Below are 21,517 nucleotides of genomic sequence, written 5' to 3' on the forward strand. Positions count from 1 at the left end.
CCTGTCACATACTACAACTTGATATCCCATGGACTGACGGTCTGAAAATCTTTATAAACTTCTCAGTTCTAGAAAAATCTCAGTTGCTGGGTAATCACATTAAATGCTACTCTCTGTATCAACCTCAAATAGAACTGTGTTTTGTGTGTGATACTCTGAGAACCTTTGCAGACATATAGATACATGCAATACAAAGAGTTGCCATCCTTTATGATTACATACTGTATACAAATATACATTAAGGCCCCGCCAAATATATCCACATACGTATACTTATATATACATGTACAAATGCTTGCATATACGGTATATACATATATACACATATCTAGAGTTCAGTGGGGTACACTATAAAATAAATCAAGATGCAATAATAAATTATATTTATATAAATGTTCTGTTTTATATCAATGGTGCAAACAAACCACGCTGCACTCAGACATTCCACTCCATCTCACATGCATGTAACATGAGTTTTATTTAATCAAAACCTTTATGCAAATATAGGTATCAATTGATGCAAATGTCTTTTCACAAATTAAAAAAAAAAAAATTTAAACATCCCTCTGTAAGTTTAAATTCTATCAGGGAAATGTAAACCTGACTTTACGGAAGAATAATTTTTGCTTGTGCCTGCAGCTGCAGCTAAAAAGTTTGTAATTAGAGCTGTTTCAGGAAAATCTACCAATTTATCAGAGCATTGAACTAAAAAAAAAAAAAAAAAAAAAAAATCAGGTCTTGTCTCTCGTTTTTCATATTAGTTTTTTATTCTTCACTTGTTTAAATGTTTTTTTCTTTTTTTGTACCATTAATTTAATGCTATGTAAGATTTATACATTTGTGAGTTATTTATTCATTTGATGATGTGTCTGATAATGGGGCTTTCTGTTTTTTGTACACACACACACACACACACACACACACACACACACACACACACACACACACACACACACACACACACATACACACACACACACACACACACATATAAAAAAACATTTAGGTGGCTTAAAGATTGTTTTTTTTGTAGACAAGCAGTGAAGGACAACTTATAGAAATTGCATTCCAAACTGTACATTGCGCCTAAAAAAGCGACACACATTTCTTCAATGGAGGTGTGTGTTTTTGTTGACAGTAGTTTAAAGCACAACGCTGCAGTTGAAGTGTGTCGGGGGGGTGAGTGTGCAGCAGCATCGCAGACTGCTCTGACTGAATCCTTCCCCGAGCGTCACGTTCCATGGCTCACGCACCGTCACACTGGAAATAAATAACACACACACACACTGAATCACAGCATCTCTCTTCTCCATTAATTCTAAAAAGGTGTTAGTGATGTATTTATAACTGTATCGAAATATCAGAAAAATATTGGTGCCACTTTCTGTTAGGCACCATTTATAAAAGGGTTTATAAGCGGTCATTAAGTGATTTATTAATGGTTAATAAATTTATTGAATCTTTATAGATCGGTTATAAGCCATTAATGAGAATGACTTGTGGGTTCACAGGTTGTGGAAAATCCTCGTCCTACTCAGAAATCTTAACCATTTCTGAGCTTATACACAGAGTTTAGCTGTTGACACGTGAGCAAAGAGTAAGACAAGATAATGTAATGTAAGATAAAAGCTGTATTCATAACATTTTTAAGTTAAGAAGTTCCCCTTCTGCTTTTTAAATACAGACTCTAAATGCATCAGTATGTCCTGTTTAATAAAATGTTTTGGTAATAACACGGCTTAGTGTTTCTATTCATTAATAATGTAGCTGTAAATGTTAGTAAACCTTTGATACTAAATAAGGTTTCACCTTTTGTAATAATTCTTCAGGTCCACAGTTATAGTTGTTACTGTAACATTAATAATTTGATAAATTTATAATGAGCCATCAGCAAAAGTTAGTCTGTAAGCTCCAATTATAAATGTTAATAATAAATCATAGGATGTACAATCCATCAAGTCTGCAGTTGTTAATGTTAATAAGCTGTTTATAAATGGATTTTGGTCCAGATGTCCCACAGACCTTTTCCAGGGGATAGGCGGTCAAGCAGTCCACTGGAGGGGTCTCCCTAATGAACTAAGGAGCTAGCCTGAAAGGCAAGAAAAGTGCCATGCTGAAGGAGGATTTTCGACAGCCTGGCAACCCCAAATTTGTTTTTATTAATGACTCATATCTCATCATAGTAAATTATGCATTCACCATTATTAAATCCATTAATTACAGCTTTTAAAGTCTTTATAAATGGTGCCTTATCAGAAAGTGGTGTCAAGAACCTCTATGCAGCTGGGTGAGTAAATACACAGCATAAGAGCAAATATATGGAAACTGGGAATCAGTTATTCCAAAGGTTTAAACACAAGACAGGTAAAAAAAAAAAAAAAAAACAGGAGCCAAACGTCAACTTGTTACAGTAATACACAAGTACAGACATACGCACACCTGTTATATAGCAGTGTGTCGCAGGTGACCGGTTGTGAGCTGCTGGTCACGTTGGTGTTGCGGAACTCTGTGCCCAGGAACTGTGGGCACTGAAGACCAGGGATGTTCAATACACCTAGAAACCCACAGAGAAATGTCCTCAGAAAAATCATATAATCCCCTGAGTGACAGGTTTTATATTGTGTAGCTCTGCTATAAAGACATCCTGGAACATTTTATACATTCTTTTCATTACTGTGAAAGGACAAAATCAACGTGAACATTTGTGAGTGATAAACCAATACACTGTACAATATATGATAACTGGGCTAGCAACGAGTGTGGCTGTGTTAACCATTAATATGACATATTGGTGTGAATATTAATGTAAATGTGATCTGAATTCAAATCCTATTTTAGAAGTTTACTGGCTTTTATCATAAAGTTTATTTTGTATTCTCACTTATAATCCAGTAGTAGTCTCTCAAAAATAGTAAGTAATAGTAATAGTATGTAATATGTAATAATTGTAATATGTAAATAATAATGAAATATTTTAAATACAGCACATGTTTTATACATGGAAGGATTACTGAATGGGCCTACCGGACCAGAGACTCTGTTTAAAATTTCTTGATGGAAAGTCACAGAGCTCAGTTAAAAATCAGATATGACCTCATCTCTTTTTTTTTTTTTTTTTTGCTCCTAATCACTCATTTAATATTGAGTGTCTGCCAAACAAATTCATTTCCAATATTTTCTTTTTCTTTCTTCGTGATACTACAATAACATTTTATTCAAATAAAGTAAAAATAGTACAGCAATACAAACAGTGCGGATGCACTGTCTTGCTCCTGTATTGGGAGGGGTGGGGGGCCTTTCACTGCACATATCTGTGCCCGTGAGCCCACTGTTTAAAAATCCATCCATGGTTGAATGGTTGTCAGACCTAAATTAGACACTAAATGCTGTAATGGCATCGACTTAATTCCCACGGGAGGAATTAAGTAGGAAAAAATAGGAAAAAAAAATAGGAAAATAGGAAAAAAAAAAATGTTAGAAACTGGCTACAGTGCCTGTGTAAGTTTATGTTTCTGCAAGGTGCAGTCAAAAGAGAAATACACTGTTTGAATGAGGCCTAACAGCATACAGTACATGCACTATGTGGATGCAGTAAATGACACATACAGGCACAGAGAGACTCAGTAGTCACCTGCAACACGGGCTGTCATGAAACAGGAGACACTGCCTGCAATCAGAGCTCTGAGGCCACAGCTGGAGATGTCAGCTGGTCTATCAGGAGCCATGGCCGCTGGAAAAACAACAACTATAGGGGAGAAAACAAAAAAATGTAACCAAGACTTTAACAGCAACAGGTATGTGACAATAATGTTTAGACATCAGACAGCAACAAAAGAGACCACCAACGCAATTCATTCATTCATTCAGTATACAACATATGTATGAATAATGTACAACCAGATTGTTATGGTAAACAACAAAAGATAAAACTATCATACTTTATTCTCCCTCCTTGACTTTTTGTATAAAACATGCTACTTGTTTGGTACTTTCTTATGCTTGCAACTGTATAATCAACGGTTTCCACGGTTTTTCAATACTTATTAGAGTTATTACCTGCGGATTTTTTGCACTGTATCTGTGCTACAAAGAAAGAATTTACATTTGTCCGTACATTTATCATGGGCGGCCATCCTTTGACATGTCAAGGCAATGAAAGGAATGTTTGACTTGTAGCTTCATAAGAATCTAATCTGCAAATAACGCTCCTTGCTTCACTGCTTTTTTTATTATTTTGCAGCTACTTGCAACTACAGTCAAACCTTGAACGTTCATTACTCATTTCTTTGGTTTTTGGATTAGAAACTTGATCTTTAATGATCTGGTGGAGGCTTTTGTTGAGCAAAGTTGAGTTGTTTTTCAGTGCCACCCTTCTTTTGACATTTACATAAGCACACACACTCACACTGTTACTTTATACAGTATGTTGACAGTAGTAGTGCATTCATTAAGTTTTGGAAATTTGCTGATATTATACTGTATGTGTTTGAGAATTTGAGTGGAATATCTGAGTTTCCTTTTGTTTCCCAGGCTATAAGGCAGCTGCAGGCTAAATGAAACAGACTTAACTCTCATTCAGCCCACATGCCGTAACTCGCTTAAAAGTAACAGATGGATTCCTCGCCACTTACTCCCACACTTGCCAGCCAAAAAAAAAATCAAGGACACAGTCAATTTTTCATCCTGTGCATTTTTATGTGGCAGAAATTATATTCAGTCCCGTTGAATTAAAATAACAACATATTTTTCAGAATTTCATAACACATGACACAAGCCAGTGCCTTCATGAACTTTGATTTTCCTGTTTGCCTGTTTGGCGTTGGTGCTCTGCCTTGCTAACGGCTGAGAGGTGCCACTCACATAGCGCTCCCACCGACATCCCTAGTGAAGCTATGTTGGAAAATCCACAAAAAACGTAGATTGCGATGGTTTCAGAGTGGACCTAGATGAGGAAACAGAAGTCATTGTGAAGTGAAAAAAAATCCAATCAGACTTTGACTTTGATGACACACACTTATCACTATATACCGTACGTTTTCTACGCCATGTGTAGCTGTTGAAGGCAATAACACCACCAGTCAAAGGCAATTATTCTAAATTTTTCACCAGATGATGATAATTCTAAATGATATGCCATTACAAACCAGTATCGCATCAGAAGATACAGAACTTGGTATATAAACAATGTCACAATAAGTCTTCTCTGATGGTGCGTAGACCAGCACAGTCTTATCAACTAAGACAATGTCTACTCTCAGCTTTACAGATGAAAGACTTCAGTATGGTTCACACTAGACATCTAGTCCAATTACATTAGTATATGCAATGTACTTGAAATGGGTTTATGTTTAATTTCTGGATATTTTAAAATCATTTTATGGGGTTGCTTTGCCCAAATCACAGCAAAATATATTTTCTCACGAATCCCTAGCGCTATCAATCAGTTTTATCTGCCCAGGTTTTATATCTCCAAATTTCTGCAAGTAAAACTTAAAAATACCCTCATAGTTATGTACCACCAGGAGTGAGTGGAAAAATACATCTTTTGAATTTCTAGTGACCTGACCTTTTTAAACCACAGACTACTTTTCAAGCATAATTGTAGAATCATTACAAAAGTCATGTGGCTAACGTTAACCAGAATGCTTGATGGCAGTAAGTTGCAAATGTGTAATGCTGACTGCTGACACATCTTTACCCTGCTCTCAAAGATACTGCAACCACACCCTTAAAGGTGCCCTGTGGGGTTTTCTTGTAAACAGAGTTTCAGTTTACGTTCAGCGTAAACTTAAAGTAACATAAACGCATTGTGTGTATTGTATCATTGAGGCCTAACAGACATTTTGAATGTATTTCATTCCTTGTGAATTAGGGACAGAAAGTAATAAAAGGAGTGTAAGTTTAAACATGTTGGTCGATGTTTGAATATATTCACAATAGGAACATGTTGGAGAGTTGGTGTTTGTGTGTGTGGTCATGGCTTTCACCTGAAGGCTGGGCTGCGGACAGTCCAACATCCCACCCAGCCAGGAGAGGATGGCATTGAAAAAAGGCCAGCAGAGCCAGGAAAGAAATGAGGTTGACAACAATGTTAGCCACTAGACCCACAGCACAAGATACACCCTGGGATGCTGCTTCCAGCACATTCTTACTCTCTCTGAGGAGAAAAAGGCATTTGAAAGGTTATTGACACTCAATCCTCTGACCTGTATCTCGTCAAAATTTTATAGAGTCATCAGCATACTGGTGTTGATGGGTTGATGACATTTGAAACTTTCTGATTGGTGCTGCAGTTCTGTAGATCATTAGACAGTCAGCTTAGGTCAGTGTAGAAGTTTCTTCTGTCCTTAATAAATTTGACACCTGCACACTGACACTGAGCCACAAATAAAATACAATTAAAAAACACAATTAAAATAGACAATACAGGGATCCAAGGGGGGGTCTTTGTCCGGTCAAAATGTTTAAAAATGGTCACCACAACTAACAAGTTTAAACATTTTGATGTTACTCGGTTAAAATGTTGTCGTTCAGCATCAATGTGCATGTGTCACTGTTTCACTGATGCTATTTTCCAGTGATCTTGCGCCTTCATGTGACGGGCATACAATTACACTCCTATGATTCAAATACTGTCGTCCTATACTTTTTGTATTGCAAGGAAAATATATCATGTAAAAAATTTACTCTCTGTTTGTAACTTTAAGTACATTTCAAGCTCATAAGCTATTTTCTACTTTTTTTAAGAACAGATTTAATTGCGACACTGTTTAGTTCTACACTGCAAACTGCTGTTTCTCTGTATTTGCATTATAAATAATTACAGATATTATTCACAATTATATATACGCTTCTGAAATTCCTTGTTTTCTTTGAAATTTAGAATAATATTTTTTAAACAAGCAGACAATAAAATTCGTATTGTGTGTGAGTTAACATATGTCTGTCTATTCTGGCCTCTCCTACGCTTTTTGTCCATTTTGAAGTCATGGTCACTGGTCGTTACATTCGGGGTCTCGGTTTCAGGCCAGAATGTCTTGGCGATGGCCAGTGGGGCTGGAGCGGACATCAGAGATGCTGTCAACAAGTGTGTTGCCTCAACCTCAAAAGAGAAGCACATACAAGATTACATAGATTCGGCAGTCAATCGTTCACTTCCTGACAGAGCTGTTAAAGCCCTTTGTAAACTCTCAGGTTTGGTCAGTCCAGAATCTGGTAAGTTTTGAAACTGACACTAAATAATTCCCCCATGTCCTTGGGCCAGGAATGGAATTTTATCAGGCTGCATTTTAGACAGTGTTCCTAAAGTTGCTTCCTCTTACAGTACCCTAGTTCTTATTCTTATACCTTTGGGATATTACAAATGTCTTCCTGCTTAAAGTTTTGCTTTGGTTGTCATAAAAATTTATCACAAACACAAGATAGATATAATTGTGGGTTCGGTTTAGGAACTCACACTGTACAGGTAAATCACTGGCACTCCCAATCTGGCATTGAAATAGTTAATAAAAGAAATCTTTAAAACCCTTTAGGGAAATATGTTAATTCATATCCTATTTTTTATATGTTTTCTTATTTCCAAAACAACTCACCTGTTGATGACATCAAGCCACAAAATGGACCTTGATCTTTGATGTATAGCATTTGTTTGAAATATATTATTTTAAATACTGACTTAAATCTGACAATCTCAGTGCCCTCCTCATCTTCTTATCCACTTCCTCCCACACATCTTACTCACCCCAAAGGAGATAAAGGCTCCTAAAATGGTACCAGAGATGCTGGCAAAACCTCCTGTCATCACAGCATGAATCTCAGAGTGAGTTAGCCCACTGATGTACGGGCGAATCAGGAGGGTTGATTCTGTCCGAGAGAGAGAGGCTGGGTTTATTTGAGATTACTGGATTGATGGGATAATATAATTATATCAGTGAATGTTTGTTTCTTGTTGTTTATTTTTTAAACTTGTTAACCTGTCCCCGGAATATATTTCCAGATGCAGCCATTGATTTTGTTGGAGATGTTCCCATGGTAACCTGCATTATGAGTCCAATCTGGGGGGAGTCAGAAAATCAATGGTAAAATAACTGAACTTTTAAAAATTATGATCATTTATGATATAAAGTATACAAATTAAAAGAATAAAAATAATGGTCCTCATTGTTTAATTATGTTCTAATTTCAAATTATTTTAAACATTAATTATTTGTCTTTGATTCCTTAAACTGTATTTCTTATATGAAAGGGGCTTTAAAAATAAATGGTTTTAGATAGCTGATCGGGCATTAAATATTTAATGTCCATCCACTTTATTCTCCCACTTTCTCACCTTTCAAATAAGGCAATGCATGAAGCCAATATAGTAGAGGATGGAGATGACAGAGCTTACAATATAGGCATCACCTGAAGAGAGTCCACAATCATCATCATCATCATCACCCTCATCATCATTGGCATTATTAAGTATGCTTACATGCACAATAGTGTCCTGGTCCTACATCTTATCCCGGTATCATATTTAGAAACCATGTTATTCACATTCATATATACCTGATTCTAACAGTATCCAGGATTGTAATAGTTATGGCTCCTCTTGTTCATCGTCATTACATTTTTATGATCATATTTTTTGATTTATCGAACAACTACTGGTGAAACTTGAGCTAAGAAAGCTTCTGCACACATGGCAGAAGGCCAGGATACAATGTTTACATGCCCAAACACATATGCCAAATACCCAATCATAACTGGGTACTGATGTCCATGTAAACACACTAATTTTTGTTCTTATTCTTGATGCCTTTATTTTTTCTGCTGCCTCATTCATGGCTGTGTGCCTGTGTGCATCATGCCGGTGTGTCATACCTTAAAGACAAAGAAGTGGTCTGTGTAACTTGCACCAAACACAAACTTAGACCCAACGTCTGTGAATGACATAAGATTCTGTATGGAGGAGAGTTTGAATTGTTAGCAACAGAAACAGAAACTTTAGACACAATTGATAGTGTCTTTTTCATGTAACATGTAAATCTTCCATCACTTATACTGTACTTTAAAAGTCAAGCAGGGATGCAGCAGGAATGTTTGTGAATGTTTCAAAACTACAGTAACTGATAAATCCCAGAATTTACCAAAGGCAACAGTAGACATTTATGCTAGATGATTAGAAAAAACACTGACAAGCTATTGAAAAGCTATATGTTTGTGTGTGTGTGTCTGCACGTATTTACTTCAGCTTGTTTTCCAAGCCATGCCAGTGCACCTAAGCCAAATGTCGACCTGAGAATCAGAAGACCAAAGACAAACTGTAGCCCGGTCCCACAGAGGAAAAGAATGCCAAGACCACTGCAAGCAACACACATGTACAATACATGGTCACAAATTTATGTAGGTGTGTGCATGTTGAAGTTTGCATTTGCCTTACCCTGAATGGGTGTTTTGAGAACAGCAGCATTAAGAAGATGAAGGCCAGCAAACCAAAGAAAGACACAAGCTGCCTGGTCCTCCGCTGGGCCGTGTCCAGTGTAAGCCAGCACACCACAGCCACCAGCACTACGACATATATTATCCTGGAGAGGGAGACCAGAGAGGGAGAGGAAGGGAGGGAAGAGGAGGAAGACAGAGGAGAGAGACAAACAGAGACAGTCTACATCTGTAATATGTGTTATATATTGGTAAGAGGAAGGAAGCAATGTTGTAAAGAAGTTACAGGTTGATGTTTTTATATACCCAGCTGGTGCATTGCTTAAGAGAGGATTAGCCCGTGTAGATAGCTACTCAGTTACAACATTTTTAAGACCTTTTAGTCTTTTAACACTTGTGTCAAGGAGATTGAATCCTTTTATATCAAACATTGTTTGTGAAGTTGGAAAAGACTCTGTTGCTGAGGATACTATGGGGAATTCAAGCAGCTTGTGAGGTATTTGTAAAGAGAGCAAAACAACCTCCAAAAGGCTACAGAGTTCCAAACACACAATGATGTCTTATTCATACTTAAACGTGCACTAACTGACTTTTTGACAACTTTTAGGAAGTAGATATAAAGCTTTACACATGATAATGACATACTATCAACCTTCATATGGCAAACCTAGTAGCAAATAGTGACTTATTTACACATCCAACAGACGTGGAGCAACATTAGCATTCATTTGGAGTCGTGTTTCTGGCCACCTGACAAATGTAAGCTCTGTTTTTCTCTCCACCAACTCCAGGGGGAAATACCTTGCTCCTTAGGTGGTAAATGCTCCACTATGTTAATCAGCTAGGGGCTAATTCTGTCTGCAGTTTGGCGTTGGGCAGGTAGCATACAGTTGCCTTTTAAAGTTTTTTGCTGCTGTGGCAGAAAACAGCACTATGAGAGTAAATCAACACAGTAAAATTATGGGACAAAAAATGAAAACAATGAGCTGAAATATGCTATAAATAGGGGAACTGCAGAGTCAGGCGATAATTCTCTTTGGATTCATAGTCGTGTGATCAAATGTTAATATAAAATTATTGATTATAGCTTCTTTAAAATACTTTTCCTGGCTTATGCAAATTCAACTTCAACTGTTTTATTATCCCGATGGTAATCTAGTTTGCAGACCGGCATTAGCTTTGTAGGTCCATAGTCACTGATATAAAAGCGTGTAAAATATATCTATAAAAATAGAAATGTACTAATTGAACATGAAAAACAGCAGGCCCTTGCCCAGGGCCCCCCACTAATGCATCCATAATTGCAGGTGTTCATGTCTTACACTTACAGATTCAGCCTTTAACAGCTACAGGAATAAAAGAGAGTCTGGTGCAGAATGTCTTTGTTTGAAGCATCTTGTAGTGGTGGTCTGCAGGAAGGAAATCAAACTCCTTCAGGTGGGTTATCAGGAAAGTTGAGAATTTTTAACTCAATTGGTTAATGTCTTTTATTTTCATTTTTTAGTTTAATAACATTTATTATTGTCCATTTTGTGTCTCGGCTTCACCTTTCTGCTGAGGAAACTGCCACTGAAGTTACCTTGAGCTAGTGCAGTTATTTTACTTTACATGCACTGTAGCACACAGCACTTTCTCACACTTTGCCATCAACTGCTCTTGTTTCCTTTATCCTGCCTAGTTTGAATTCCGGACTCATGCTGATTTCAAAAACAATGAATTTCCTCAGTCTGAGGACTTTGTTGTTGCCAGGAGACAGAGAAACCCTCTACTTGTCTGAGCTGTCTTGCACATTATGTACAATGCATTCAGAAAGTATTCAGACCTATTTGCTTTTTCCATATTTTGTTATGTTACAGCCTTATGCTAATTTTTTTTAAATTCATTTTTTTCCTCATCAGTCTACACTAAATACCCCGTAGTAACAAAGCAAAAACAGAATTTTAGAAATTCTTGGAAATTTATTTATTAAAAAGGAAACACTGAGATACATTGATGTAAGTATTCAGACCCTTTACTCAGTACTTAGTTGAAGCAGCTTTGGCAGCGATTACAGCCTCGAGTCTTCTTGGGCTTGATGCGACAAGCTTTGCCCACCAGGATTTGCGGATTTTCTGCCATTCTTCTCTGCAGATCCTCTCAAGCTCTGTCAGATTGGATGGGGACCGTCGTTGGACAGCCGTTCTGGTTGGGCTGCTCAAGGACATTCACAGAGTTGTTCCTAAGACACTCCTGCTTTGTCTCGGCTGTGTGCTTAGGGTCATTGTCCTGTTGGAAGGTGACCTTTCAGCACAGTCTGAGATCCTGAGTGCTCTGGACCAGGTTTTCATTAAGGATATCTTTGCTCCGTTCAGCTTTCCCTCAACCCTGACCAGTCTCCCTGTACCTTCCGAATGATGCTGCCACCACCATGCTTCACTTTCGGGATGGTATTGGGCAGGTGATGAGCGGTGCCTGGTTTCCTCCAGACATGACGCTTAGAAATGAGGCCAAACAGTTCAATCTTGCTTTCATCAGACCAGAGAATCTTGTTTCTCACAGTCTGAGAATCCTAAGGTGCTCTCAAGTCTGTTTTACTGAGAAGAGGCTTCCATCTGGCCACTTTGCCATAAAGTCCAGATCAGTGGAATGCTGCAGTGATGGTTGTCCTTCTGGAAATTTCTCCCATCTCCACACAGGATCTCTGGAGTGACCATCGGGTTCTTGGTCACCTCTCTAACCAAGGCCCTTCTCCTCCATTTGCTCAGATTAGCAAATGGGCAGCCAGCTCTAGCAGCCAGCTCTAGCAAGAGTCCTGGTTTTTCCAAACTTCTTCCATTTAAGAATTATGCAGGCCACTGTGCTCTCGGGAACCTTCAATGCAGCAGGGAATTTTTTGTAGCCTTCCCCAGATCTGTGCTGCAACACAATCCTGTCTCTGTGCTCTGCAGCCAGTGCCTTCAACCTCATGGCTTGGTTTTTGCTCTGATAAGCACTGTCAGCTGTGAGTACTTATATAGATGGATGTGTGTCTTTCCAAATCATGTTCCATCAATTGAATTTACCACAGTGGGACTCCAATCAAGGTGTAGAAACATCTCAAAGCGGATCAAGAGATATTGGAGGCACCTGAGCTAAATTTCAAGTGTCATAGCAAAGGGTCTGAATACTTATGTCAATGTGATATTTCAGTTTTTCCTTTTTAAAAAAATTTTGCAAACATTTCTAAAAAAAATATTTTTCGCTTTGCGTGTAGATTGATGGGTTGTTTAAATGAACTTAAACAACTTTAGCATAAGGCTGCTACATAACAAAATGTGAAAAAGGTGAAGGAGTCTGAATAATTTCTGAATTCACTATACATTATATACTTGCACATATATAATTTAAGAACATATTGTCAGATGAAAACCACAGCGTAGAGCCTTACGTGAATCAGAATTTCGCCAAAAGTCAAAGAACCCTGTTTGCACAATTACCTTCAGGTACATTACCTTTAGCTTTATGTAGAAACAGGTAGATTTACTGGTCTCTCTGTAGAAAAATGACTTTGTTTGCTAGGCTTGTCAGGAGGGGAACCTTTTGCTAATTGTATTTGTAGAGCATGGGACATAACACAAAGTTTATTGTTTGCAATGCCATATAAGAAGTTATGTTCATGTTGGACAAACGTATCACCGCTGCAACATTTTTTTGTATCTTGTAAGTCCATGTGGGTTGGGCACTAACTAACTAAGTAACTAGCTATACATTAGTACAAGCTACTAAGAAGCATTTTTAGTATAGTGACTTTACAGTGGCTTGCTTGATCATTTTTTTCCAGTGCCATTATGGTGAAAAGACCAGTAAGCCTCTACCTGACTGTTGATATGGGAAGGTGCACAACAGAGTAGGAAAACTGAAACAGGATTTGAACAGTGTCTCATTTCTCACCATCTGATCCAGAACCAGTTTCTGCTGAGAAGGTCTCCGATAGGATGGAGCTGCTCCCACACCCAGTTGCCATAGCGTTCCATCATCCAATCCCAGACGAGAAAGAATCCGGTTACCAAGGAGATGACCAGTAGCCCGACAGCCCAATGGAAGTTCAGAACACTTGCCGCTATCACTATGGCAGTGAAGCCTGAAATAAGTTTAGAATTAATATGAATTTTATTCCACAGAGCTGAAAACATTTGAAACCTCTTTTTATTAAAACTAAAGATGAAAGCTACTAAGAAGCCATGGGGGGGTGTACTTAATGTTAGCTTTAGAATTTCTGGCCTGCCACAAAGATCCACTGCAGAGCTGAAACATAACTCATCCTCAAAAGACCAATTCATCTTATCATTGACTCTACATGTTGTCCATCATTCTGTTGCAGTGGGTGAACAAGTACTCAGATCTCTTATTAAAAGTAAAAGTAGCAATGCCACAGTGTTGAAATGCTGGGTAAAAGTACAAAGGTATTAGTGTCAAAATATACTTAAAGCACCAAAGGTAAAAAAATACTCATTATGCCAAATGGCACATTTCAGAATGTTTATTACATTACTGGATTATAACTAATGGTGCATTAATGTGCATATCACTTTAATGTTGGAGCTGGTAAAGATGGGGTTAATTTTCGCTACTTTATAAACTGCTGGATGTACTAATCTATATTAATCACATTTCGATTAATAACTTGAATCTGCAAAGTAACTAGTAACTAATTTTTTAAAATAAATGAAGTGGAGTAAAAAGTATAACATTTACTTCTGAAATCAAGTGCAGTAGAAGTTTAAGGTAGAATTACTCAAGTACTGGAGTAAATATAATAAGGTACATTTCACCACCGCTCTGTTGAACAGATGACTTAAAGAATGCACTTTAAAAATGTAACATACAACAAAGTTACATTTTATCCATGAAGTCTGAAGTCCTGTGAACCCTAAAAAGGCTTGTTTCACATTTCAAACTCCTTCATTTCAGTTCTTTTTATTGTGTTTTCTTGTCCTAAGTCTTCAAATGATGCAATGTGTTTTCGTCTGTAAACTTGCATTCCCTCTGTAAAACAAGTACTGAAGTGACGTGAACTGAACTGAAATAGATTTAGAGAAGAATGCAGCTTTTTTTTTTTTTGCATATTTTTCATTGCAGTTCATATCATTTTCATTTGCAGCAGATTGTCCCGCTTATAAGAATGAGTTATATTATTTTTCTTTTGCCATATTCACAAGATTAAATGAAGAAAAAGCCAGACAATTCTCTAAAATATTTGCAAAAAGGACAAAAAAAATCATTAGTGATACTTGAAAGAAAAATAACAAGCCTTATAAGTCATAGGTATATGATCTTTTATTATCTTTGGATCAATAAAATGTCACGATACCACTAATGCTGCTCTTCCAATTGCTATAGAAGACAGCAAATGCACTGACAAGTCATTTTGTGTACACACACAGACACACACATATGCTCCAAAGCACAAAGCTTGTAGATCCACTCCAACCAGTGCATTTAGTTTGCAAAGTTAAATTCAACAGCCCTTTACAAGCCTTGATGCAGATTGAAAGTCCCAAAGCAAGACTAGAAATTGATTAATGAGAGACTCTTTCATGATTCGAATTTAAGAGGCAAGCTTCTCTTTGATATCAGGCTTATGTAAACACACTGTTGGCATGTGGAGGCCCGCAAGCAGAGACCCACAACCTATTTGGGGGTTAGAGTGTGAGTTAAACTTTAACAGATGCTGACAAAGATAATTAACCTGCTGCTAAAACCAGGTGCATAAACAGGTGGATCTGGTTTCTGTGCTCTGCCAAATAGCCCTGGACTGCCTCCATTTTCTTCTCCAGCAAGCTACGCACACAAAAAAAAGGATAGATAGATAAGGAGAGAGCACATAAATGTTACATCAAAGGGACAAGAGAGAGGCTGGCGATTTAGAAGACACTGAGAAAATCTGACATGAAGAGATATTGTGCGCTTGGCGAAAACAAAGAAGCAACCTTTTGTTCTGTTGATCTATTTTTTTCAGTACATCGTCTGCAACTTCAGAAGCAATGTCCACATCAATGTATATCTGATCCTGCTCCTGTCACACACACACACACACACACACACACACACACACACACACACACACACACACACACACACACACACACACACACACACACACACACATGCATGTCTTAAAGATGAATATTATTAGGAATATATTCCTGTATTTACACAAGAGTGCTAACACAGTGGAACATATTTATTTAGAACCTAAATTCAAACTGTTGATTTGAAGGAGTGTTTCTTTTCTTGTGCACTCTGAGCACACATACTTTCTCTGCATGTACAGGTGTGTGTAAGACTGAAGGTTTGAAAAAGCCTATTTATCCTGCAAACCTGAGACTGAAGCCTCAGGATATATTTACATCCGTCTTTTTTTTTTTAATAAAAATTTGTTGTAACTTGCCCAAAACTATTTCAGTCTTTTGAATCTCTTGATATAAAGCCTGAAAATTACTTGGTTAGCCTAGCTGATGATTCAGTAAAAATCAGCAGAGAGATGTAATGTTAACAAAAAAATACATATAAACAGAGGCTTTTTCATAAGATTTCCTTCAATGTGCCGTTGAAACTGACTGCAGAGGTTGTCAGTTGTTTCCATTTCTTTCAAACAGTTTTATCCAAGAACACCTTGAGATACAAGTCTAGGCTGTATTCAAATATTCTGCCTACCTCTGACTCAAAGGCCTTGGTGTCTTTCCCTCTTTCTTGGCTCTTCTTCTCCATTCTATTCAGCTCCAATCTCTTGCTGTTCACATACTGGCCAGACACTTACTGGGAGACTTTTTTTTCAAGCACACCTGTCCTATCCTTTCCCCCTCCAATCCCCCCTCCTTCTGTGACTCTCTCTGTCTCTCTATATATCTCTTTCTTTTCCTTGCTTATCCTCCCTGGTATAGCTTTTGGGATACTGTGGAAAATATTTTTGTCAAATGTGTGGTGATAAGGTTATTAAGTTTATTTCCTTCTTTCTTTCTTTTTCTTTCTTTCCTTCTTTCTTTCTTTCTTCCTGCACACACACACACACACACACACACACACACACACACACACACACACACACACACACACACACACACACACACACACACACACACACACAAGAGCTCTCATGCATGTGTGTGTGGTCCAGGTATTATTCAAATTGTGGGGACCTATATCTGTTTACACAGTCAGATTATAGGGACTCTTCTTCCTTATGGGGACAAAAGGAAAGTCCCCATAATGGAAATTATTAAATTTTAGGGTGAAGACATGTTTTAAGGTTTAGGTTTAGGTTAAGGTTAGGGTCAGTCTGTTAGGTGGTGTATGTGTGTGTGTATGTATGTGTGTAGTTGAGGCATGTTGGGGACTGTTGCAAACAGGAATAATTATTGGCACGGATTCTCTAAAATCTGACCAAATACCAGTCAGTACGACGTGACCTCCCTCCTCTCTTATTTCGTCATTTCTTCCAGTATCCCCATAGCCTTGGGAGAACTGTCTGCACGTGTACAATGTCCCAGTGTTAGCATTAGTAGACATAGCATTCGTCAGTGGTGCTCACTTCGTCTCTTTCATGAACTAAACCAGTTTCATAGCAAAATCCACTACCCCCTGGGAACATTGTATTGCTTCAATATGGATGCAGCTTCTGCAAAATGTTTTAATGACTCTAGACTCTTATTTTTTAGGTATACGAACAGCCACTAGGTAGCACTAGTGTATAATTTCTCAGGAGCATAATACACATGGCTTGAATGCAGAGGTTAGAACAGGTTCATATGAGCCCACATGACAATAGTTATATACGCTGGGTGACATACTGGGAGCTCTCATTTAAAGCTATTCTTTGCTAAGTATACAAATTTATAGTAAACATTGAATTATCAAAACAAATCAATTAATTACAAAAAATTAGACAATATATCACACCATTACTGTATAATATAACCTTAGTAATGGAGAGCCCTCTACAAAGATTACAGTAAGAAAAAAAAACATGATTTACATAATACTCCCTTTAAAATGGAAAAGGTCCATCATCTGTCTTGCAACATTGGTTCAGTTTAGAACGCTGGGTGTCATTCAGTCATTTTTGAATGCAAAAAGAAAAGATAAAAAAAGAAAGAAAGAAAAAGAATCAGACAGACTCCTTTGCACTAAGGACACATGGGCACCACTGAAAACTACTCCCTATTACCACTTGGATGTAGCCAGTCCACATGTTAAACCTATTAATGAAGTCAAATCCTACCAGTTCAATAAGTCAAGAACAGAGACTGAGGTTTGTTTATGCAGAGATCATGTGCCAAAACCCCTCACAGTTAGCAAAGGAAGAAAAACATTCAGTACACTGGATGAGCCTTTGGGATGTTTTCTGCACATACTTGCACCTATTCATTGCGTCTAGTGTCCCCATCATGACCCTATCTCTCTATCACTCCTAGGTTTGGGGTAAGCAGGATATAAGCCCCTTTGTGTATTTTTAGTAGCCCACATGAATAAATCATAGAAGGATCTGGTAAATGTTTGGGCTTGAAAAAGACTTGTTCTTCTGCTTCACCTTGTGTGAACCTAAAATGATTACCATGATTAAATACACGATATGCTTATTTAAAGATTTACTTTAAAAGATCACAGCAGAGCCGCCTTGACAGGTGAAAGCAGGTGACTCTGCTGAAACATCAGGTTATTGTGATGCAACAGCAGGTTATTGTCATGGAACAGTAGGTAAAAACACATGATTATGCTGCGATGACAGGTTGGTTGTGATGCAACCGCAGGTGATTGTGATGCAACAATAAGCGAGTTTAATGCAACAAATTGTGGTTGGGGTGCGATATCAGGTGACCGTGGTGCAACCACAGGTGATTGTGATGCAACAATCGGTGATTGTGATTTAACAACAGTTGATTGTGATGCAACAACAGGTGATTATGATATCTCGCTGAAATAGATAATTATTGATGAATTAATCAAAAATATATTGATATTCAAATATTTTGATATTCTATTAATCAACTACATTATTTGTAAATAAAAAATGCAATAAACTCGTTGTTTTCATATCATTGTAATTTTAAAATCTTTGGCACTGGGACTGTGGGTCAACCGTCACTTTTGGCTTTGGGAACTCGTGGTGGGTATTTTCCACAGTAATCGAACATAATACTTAAACTCACAATTAAGAGAGTGACCAAAGATAATCTGTCACTGGACCCCTGGTGTAATGACACAATAAATCATACTGAGCACCCATGAAGTGACTGTGACCATAAAACTACATGATTGTGATTGGACAAAAAGGACCAGTCATCACACCGCCAGAGACAAAGATCTTTACAGTGAGATGTCACGTTGCCAGGGGATCTTAGTTACATCGTAAGAAAAAAAATATACACACCAGCCATCTGACCAACAGAATCAATATAGTTTTCAATACAAAACAGAAAATCCAGAATTAAATTAAACTGCCTCTACTTTTAGTGACTGTTGTACATCTCAGACTTTGTTTGTGATCAGTTTTTATTGTGTCTTATCCAGAAACAAATGATGGAGTTGCTCCATACAGACAAATCAACCATATTCATTTTAAATATGGGTATATTTTGAGTGAGCCAGAGCTCATTCAAATAAACACATTTTAAATATGTGTTTATTTGAATGAATTGTCTTTTATAATTCAGTGTTGATGGAACTCCAGGAAAGTGTCTGATGCTGTGATTTTTAAGGAGCCACATGTTTATGTTTGCGGACGCTGACTTTGCTCTACAAAGTCATCAAGATTGGACAATCGTTAAAACCTTAGCTAACTCCCGATGTACATGGCAATTAACAAGGGACTTTGACTGCTAGGTTACTTAAAAAATAACCAAAAAACTTTGTTCACTGTTTCGATAGGGACAACAATTGTATGAAAAATATAATTAATTGTAAAATGGTCATTTGTGTTTTGCTATTAAAACATCAAACATGCTGCATAATTTGCACAAGAAACTAAATATGCTTGGCATACTATAATATGCTCATAGTGCTGGATAAAACACATTCTGACTGATGCTTTGTCTGTGGATGACAGATGGTTCAACAGGGGGATTGCTTGTTTAAAATGTCAAAGGCCTTTAACACAGGTTACAACCTCTGTCAAATTTGAAAAGGAGCAGAGAGTAATTGGAATACTCTGTTTGTGAGACAATGTCTTAATTGGTACACCCACACTGCTCTGTGCAGAATGCGTACAGCCCAGTGTCTGAGGCAGGCATTCACCAGATTGGTTGAGACACAGACAGGGCTCCATAATTACACTCTTCTATTCAGTGCACTGCCTGTGCGTCAGTGCAAACGTCATATTAGAGCTGCACATGGAGGACAGGACATTGGAGAGGAGAGGAGAGGATGTGGCTGCTTGCTGCTCACAGGCAGATGCGCTGTCGTTCTGTGTCTCTCACATACGAGGTGAACGACTGGGGAGAAGAAGTTCTGTTCTTCAGTGGCTGTACCGCGTAAAAGACAGATCATCTCCTGTGTCAGAAATACATTCGGCAGTAGGAGCCAGGACCTATAGCAGCATAGAGACTGGCATGCAGCCTTATAGCCTCCACTCTAAGATGACAGCTTATTGATTGAAGTCTGGTTCTGGCTGGGGGCCCCTTATTATTATGAAATACGGCCTAATGATTTAATAAGGTGATGCTTGGTCTAGTACACACCAGCTAAAGACTTGATGATTGGTGATTGTTCCCTCTTTCCCTCTCACTCTCTCTCCTGTCTGTGCTTTAGACATTACATCCACCTCTTGTCCTGGGTATTTACAATGGAAGCAGCCATCAGCTCAGCTGGCATTAAAAATGGCTTATAGGATAATTACGTATACTATTGCAGGTTGTTTAATGGGAAAGGGCTGGCTGGTGTTTATTTGCATTATTTTCCTACATTTTTTTTTTTCCTATTCCAATATATTGGACTGGAAATGTGGCACTTAGAGTGACTGCGTATCTACCTTCAGACAGCTTTTTCCCCCTGCTGATTAACCGTATACGGGTCTACGTACGAAACGCCCAGCATAACAATCAGATGGTAATGATGATTATAATGACGATGACGGTGATGATGAGAATGATTATGACAATTAGAGCCTGCAAATTGATAGCCCCTTATATCTCACTTACGCACATAATCTGAAGACAGCTACCAGACAGCCCCCCATCTCTCTCTCTCTCTCTCTCTCTCTCTCTCTCTCGCTGTCTCTGTCAGACAAGGACGCTCACCTCGTTCACAACTCGAGGCAAGGCCGGTAAAGCCTGTCACAGACCGTGTGCTCTGAAGGGAACTTTAACCCCTGGCGAGCCCAAACATTGAAACAGAAAACACGCGTCCATCCAGCCGCGTCGAAAGCACACGTGCCCTTGAGCAAGCAATCCCCCTGCTCTGCACCTGACCCTTCCCCCAGACCTTTCTGCAAGCAGAGCAGGGAGCATTTCCCCTAAGGGGGATCAATGAGGTATCACGTTATACATGATCTGCTTTGATGCTGGTACCCGTCCTCTCCCTCTTTCGGTTCGCCCTCCTCTCTCCTCATCGCAGCCTTCATCCCCGCTCACCGCGCGGGTCTCCCATCCTGACTGCCACTTATTCTCCCTCCGTCCACCCAGCCAGCACCAGCACCAGCACCAGCACCAGCACCACCCGAGAATCATCCACACACAGAGAACATTGTGTCGAGGGGGCATTAGCCAGTGCGTGCCCGCTGAGAGAGGGAGGGAGAGAGAGAGAGAGAGAGAGAGAGAGAGAGACCCTCCCTGGCACACACCCGTCAGTGTGGCAGTGTCATTTTGACTGACTGGCTGACTGACGGGGGATTGTGGAGGAAACACACAGGAACGGGACGACACGCTCTCCTCTTTTCTTTTTTCACACCTTTCTCGCTGCCTCGTCTGTCAGCCTTGTCACGGACGATGGTTTTCTAGCTGCGCCGCCTGTATCCACTTCAGCATCGGATTTTGCTTTATTTCTCCTCTCCTTGATTGGCTGAACCGGGGCTGATCCCAGCCATCCTGGGCCGGGCCGTGGAGCTGTTCGGCGAGCCTTATAGCTGAAGTTGGCACCCGAG

At 38.7% G+C, this 21,517-nt stretch overlaps 1 protein-coding gene across 1 annotated transcript; it reads right to left on the reverse strand.

Moving 5' to 3' along the window:
- Positions 1 to 752: 752 nt before the first annotated feature.
- Positions 753 to 16,185, reverse strand: LOC120804730 (solute carrier family 28 member 3-like). The gene is given in 18 exon segments (XM_040154291.1): positions 753 to 1,260; positions 2,440 to 2,554; positions 3,632 to 3,745; positions 4,861 to 4,942; positions 5,988 to 6,050; positions 6,052 to 6,155; positions 6,967 to 7,102; positions 7,742 to 7,868; positions 7,975 to 8,054; positions 8,330 to 8,388; positions 8,391 to 8,403; positions 8,866 to 8,943; positions 9,231 to 9,345; positions 9,420 to 9,569; positions 13,333 to 13,522; positions 15,131 to 15,222; positions 15,372 to 15,457; positions 16,099 to 16,185. Coding segments are annotated over 18 exon segments (1,776 nt in total). The 5' UTR covers positions 16,153 to 16,185; the 3' UTR covers positions 753 to 1,142.
- Between the last annotated feature and the right edge of the window lie 5,332 nt (positions 16,186 to 21,517).

Source organism: Xiphias gladius, chromosome 19 (assembly GCF_016859285.1).
Source record: "Xiphias gladius isolate SHS-SW01 ecotype Sanya breed wild chromosome 19, ASM1685928v1, whole genome shotgun sequence".
In the NCBI taxonomy this organism is placed as follows: Eukaryota; Metazoa; Chordata; class Actinopteri; order Istiophoriformes; family Xiphiidae; genus Xiphias; species Xiphias gladius.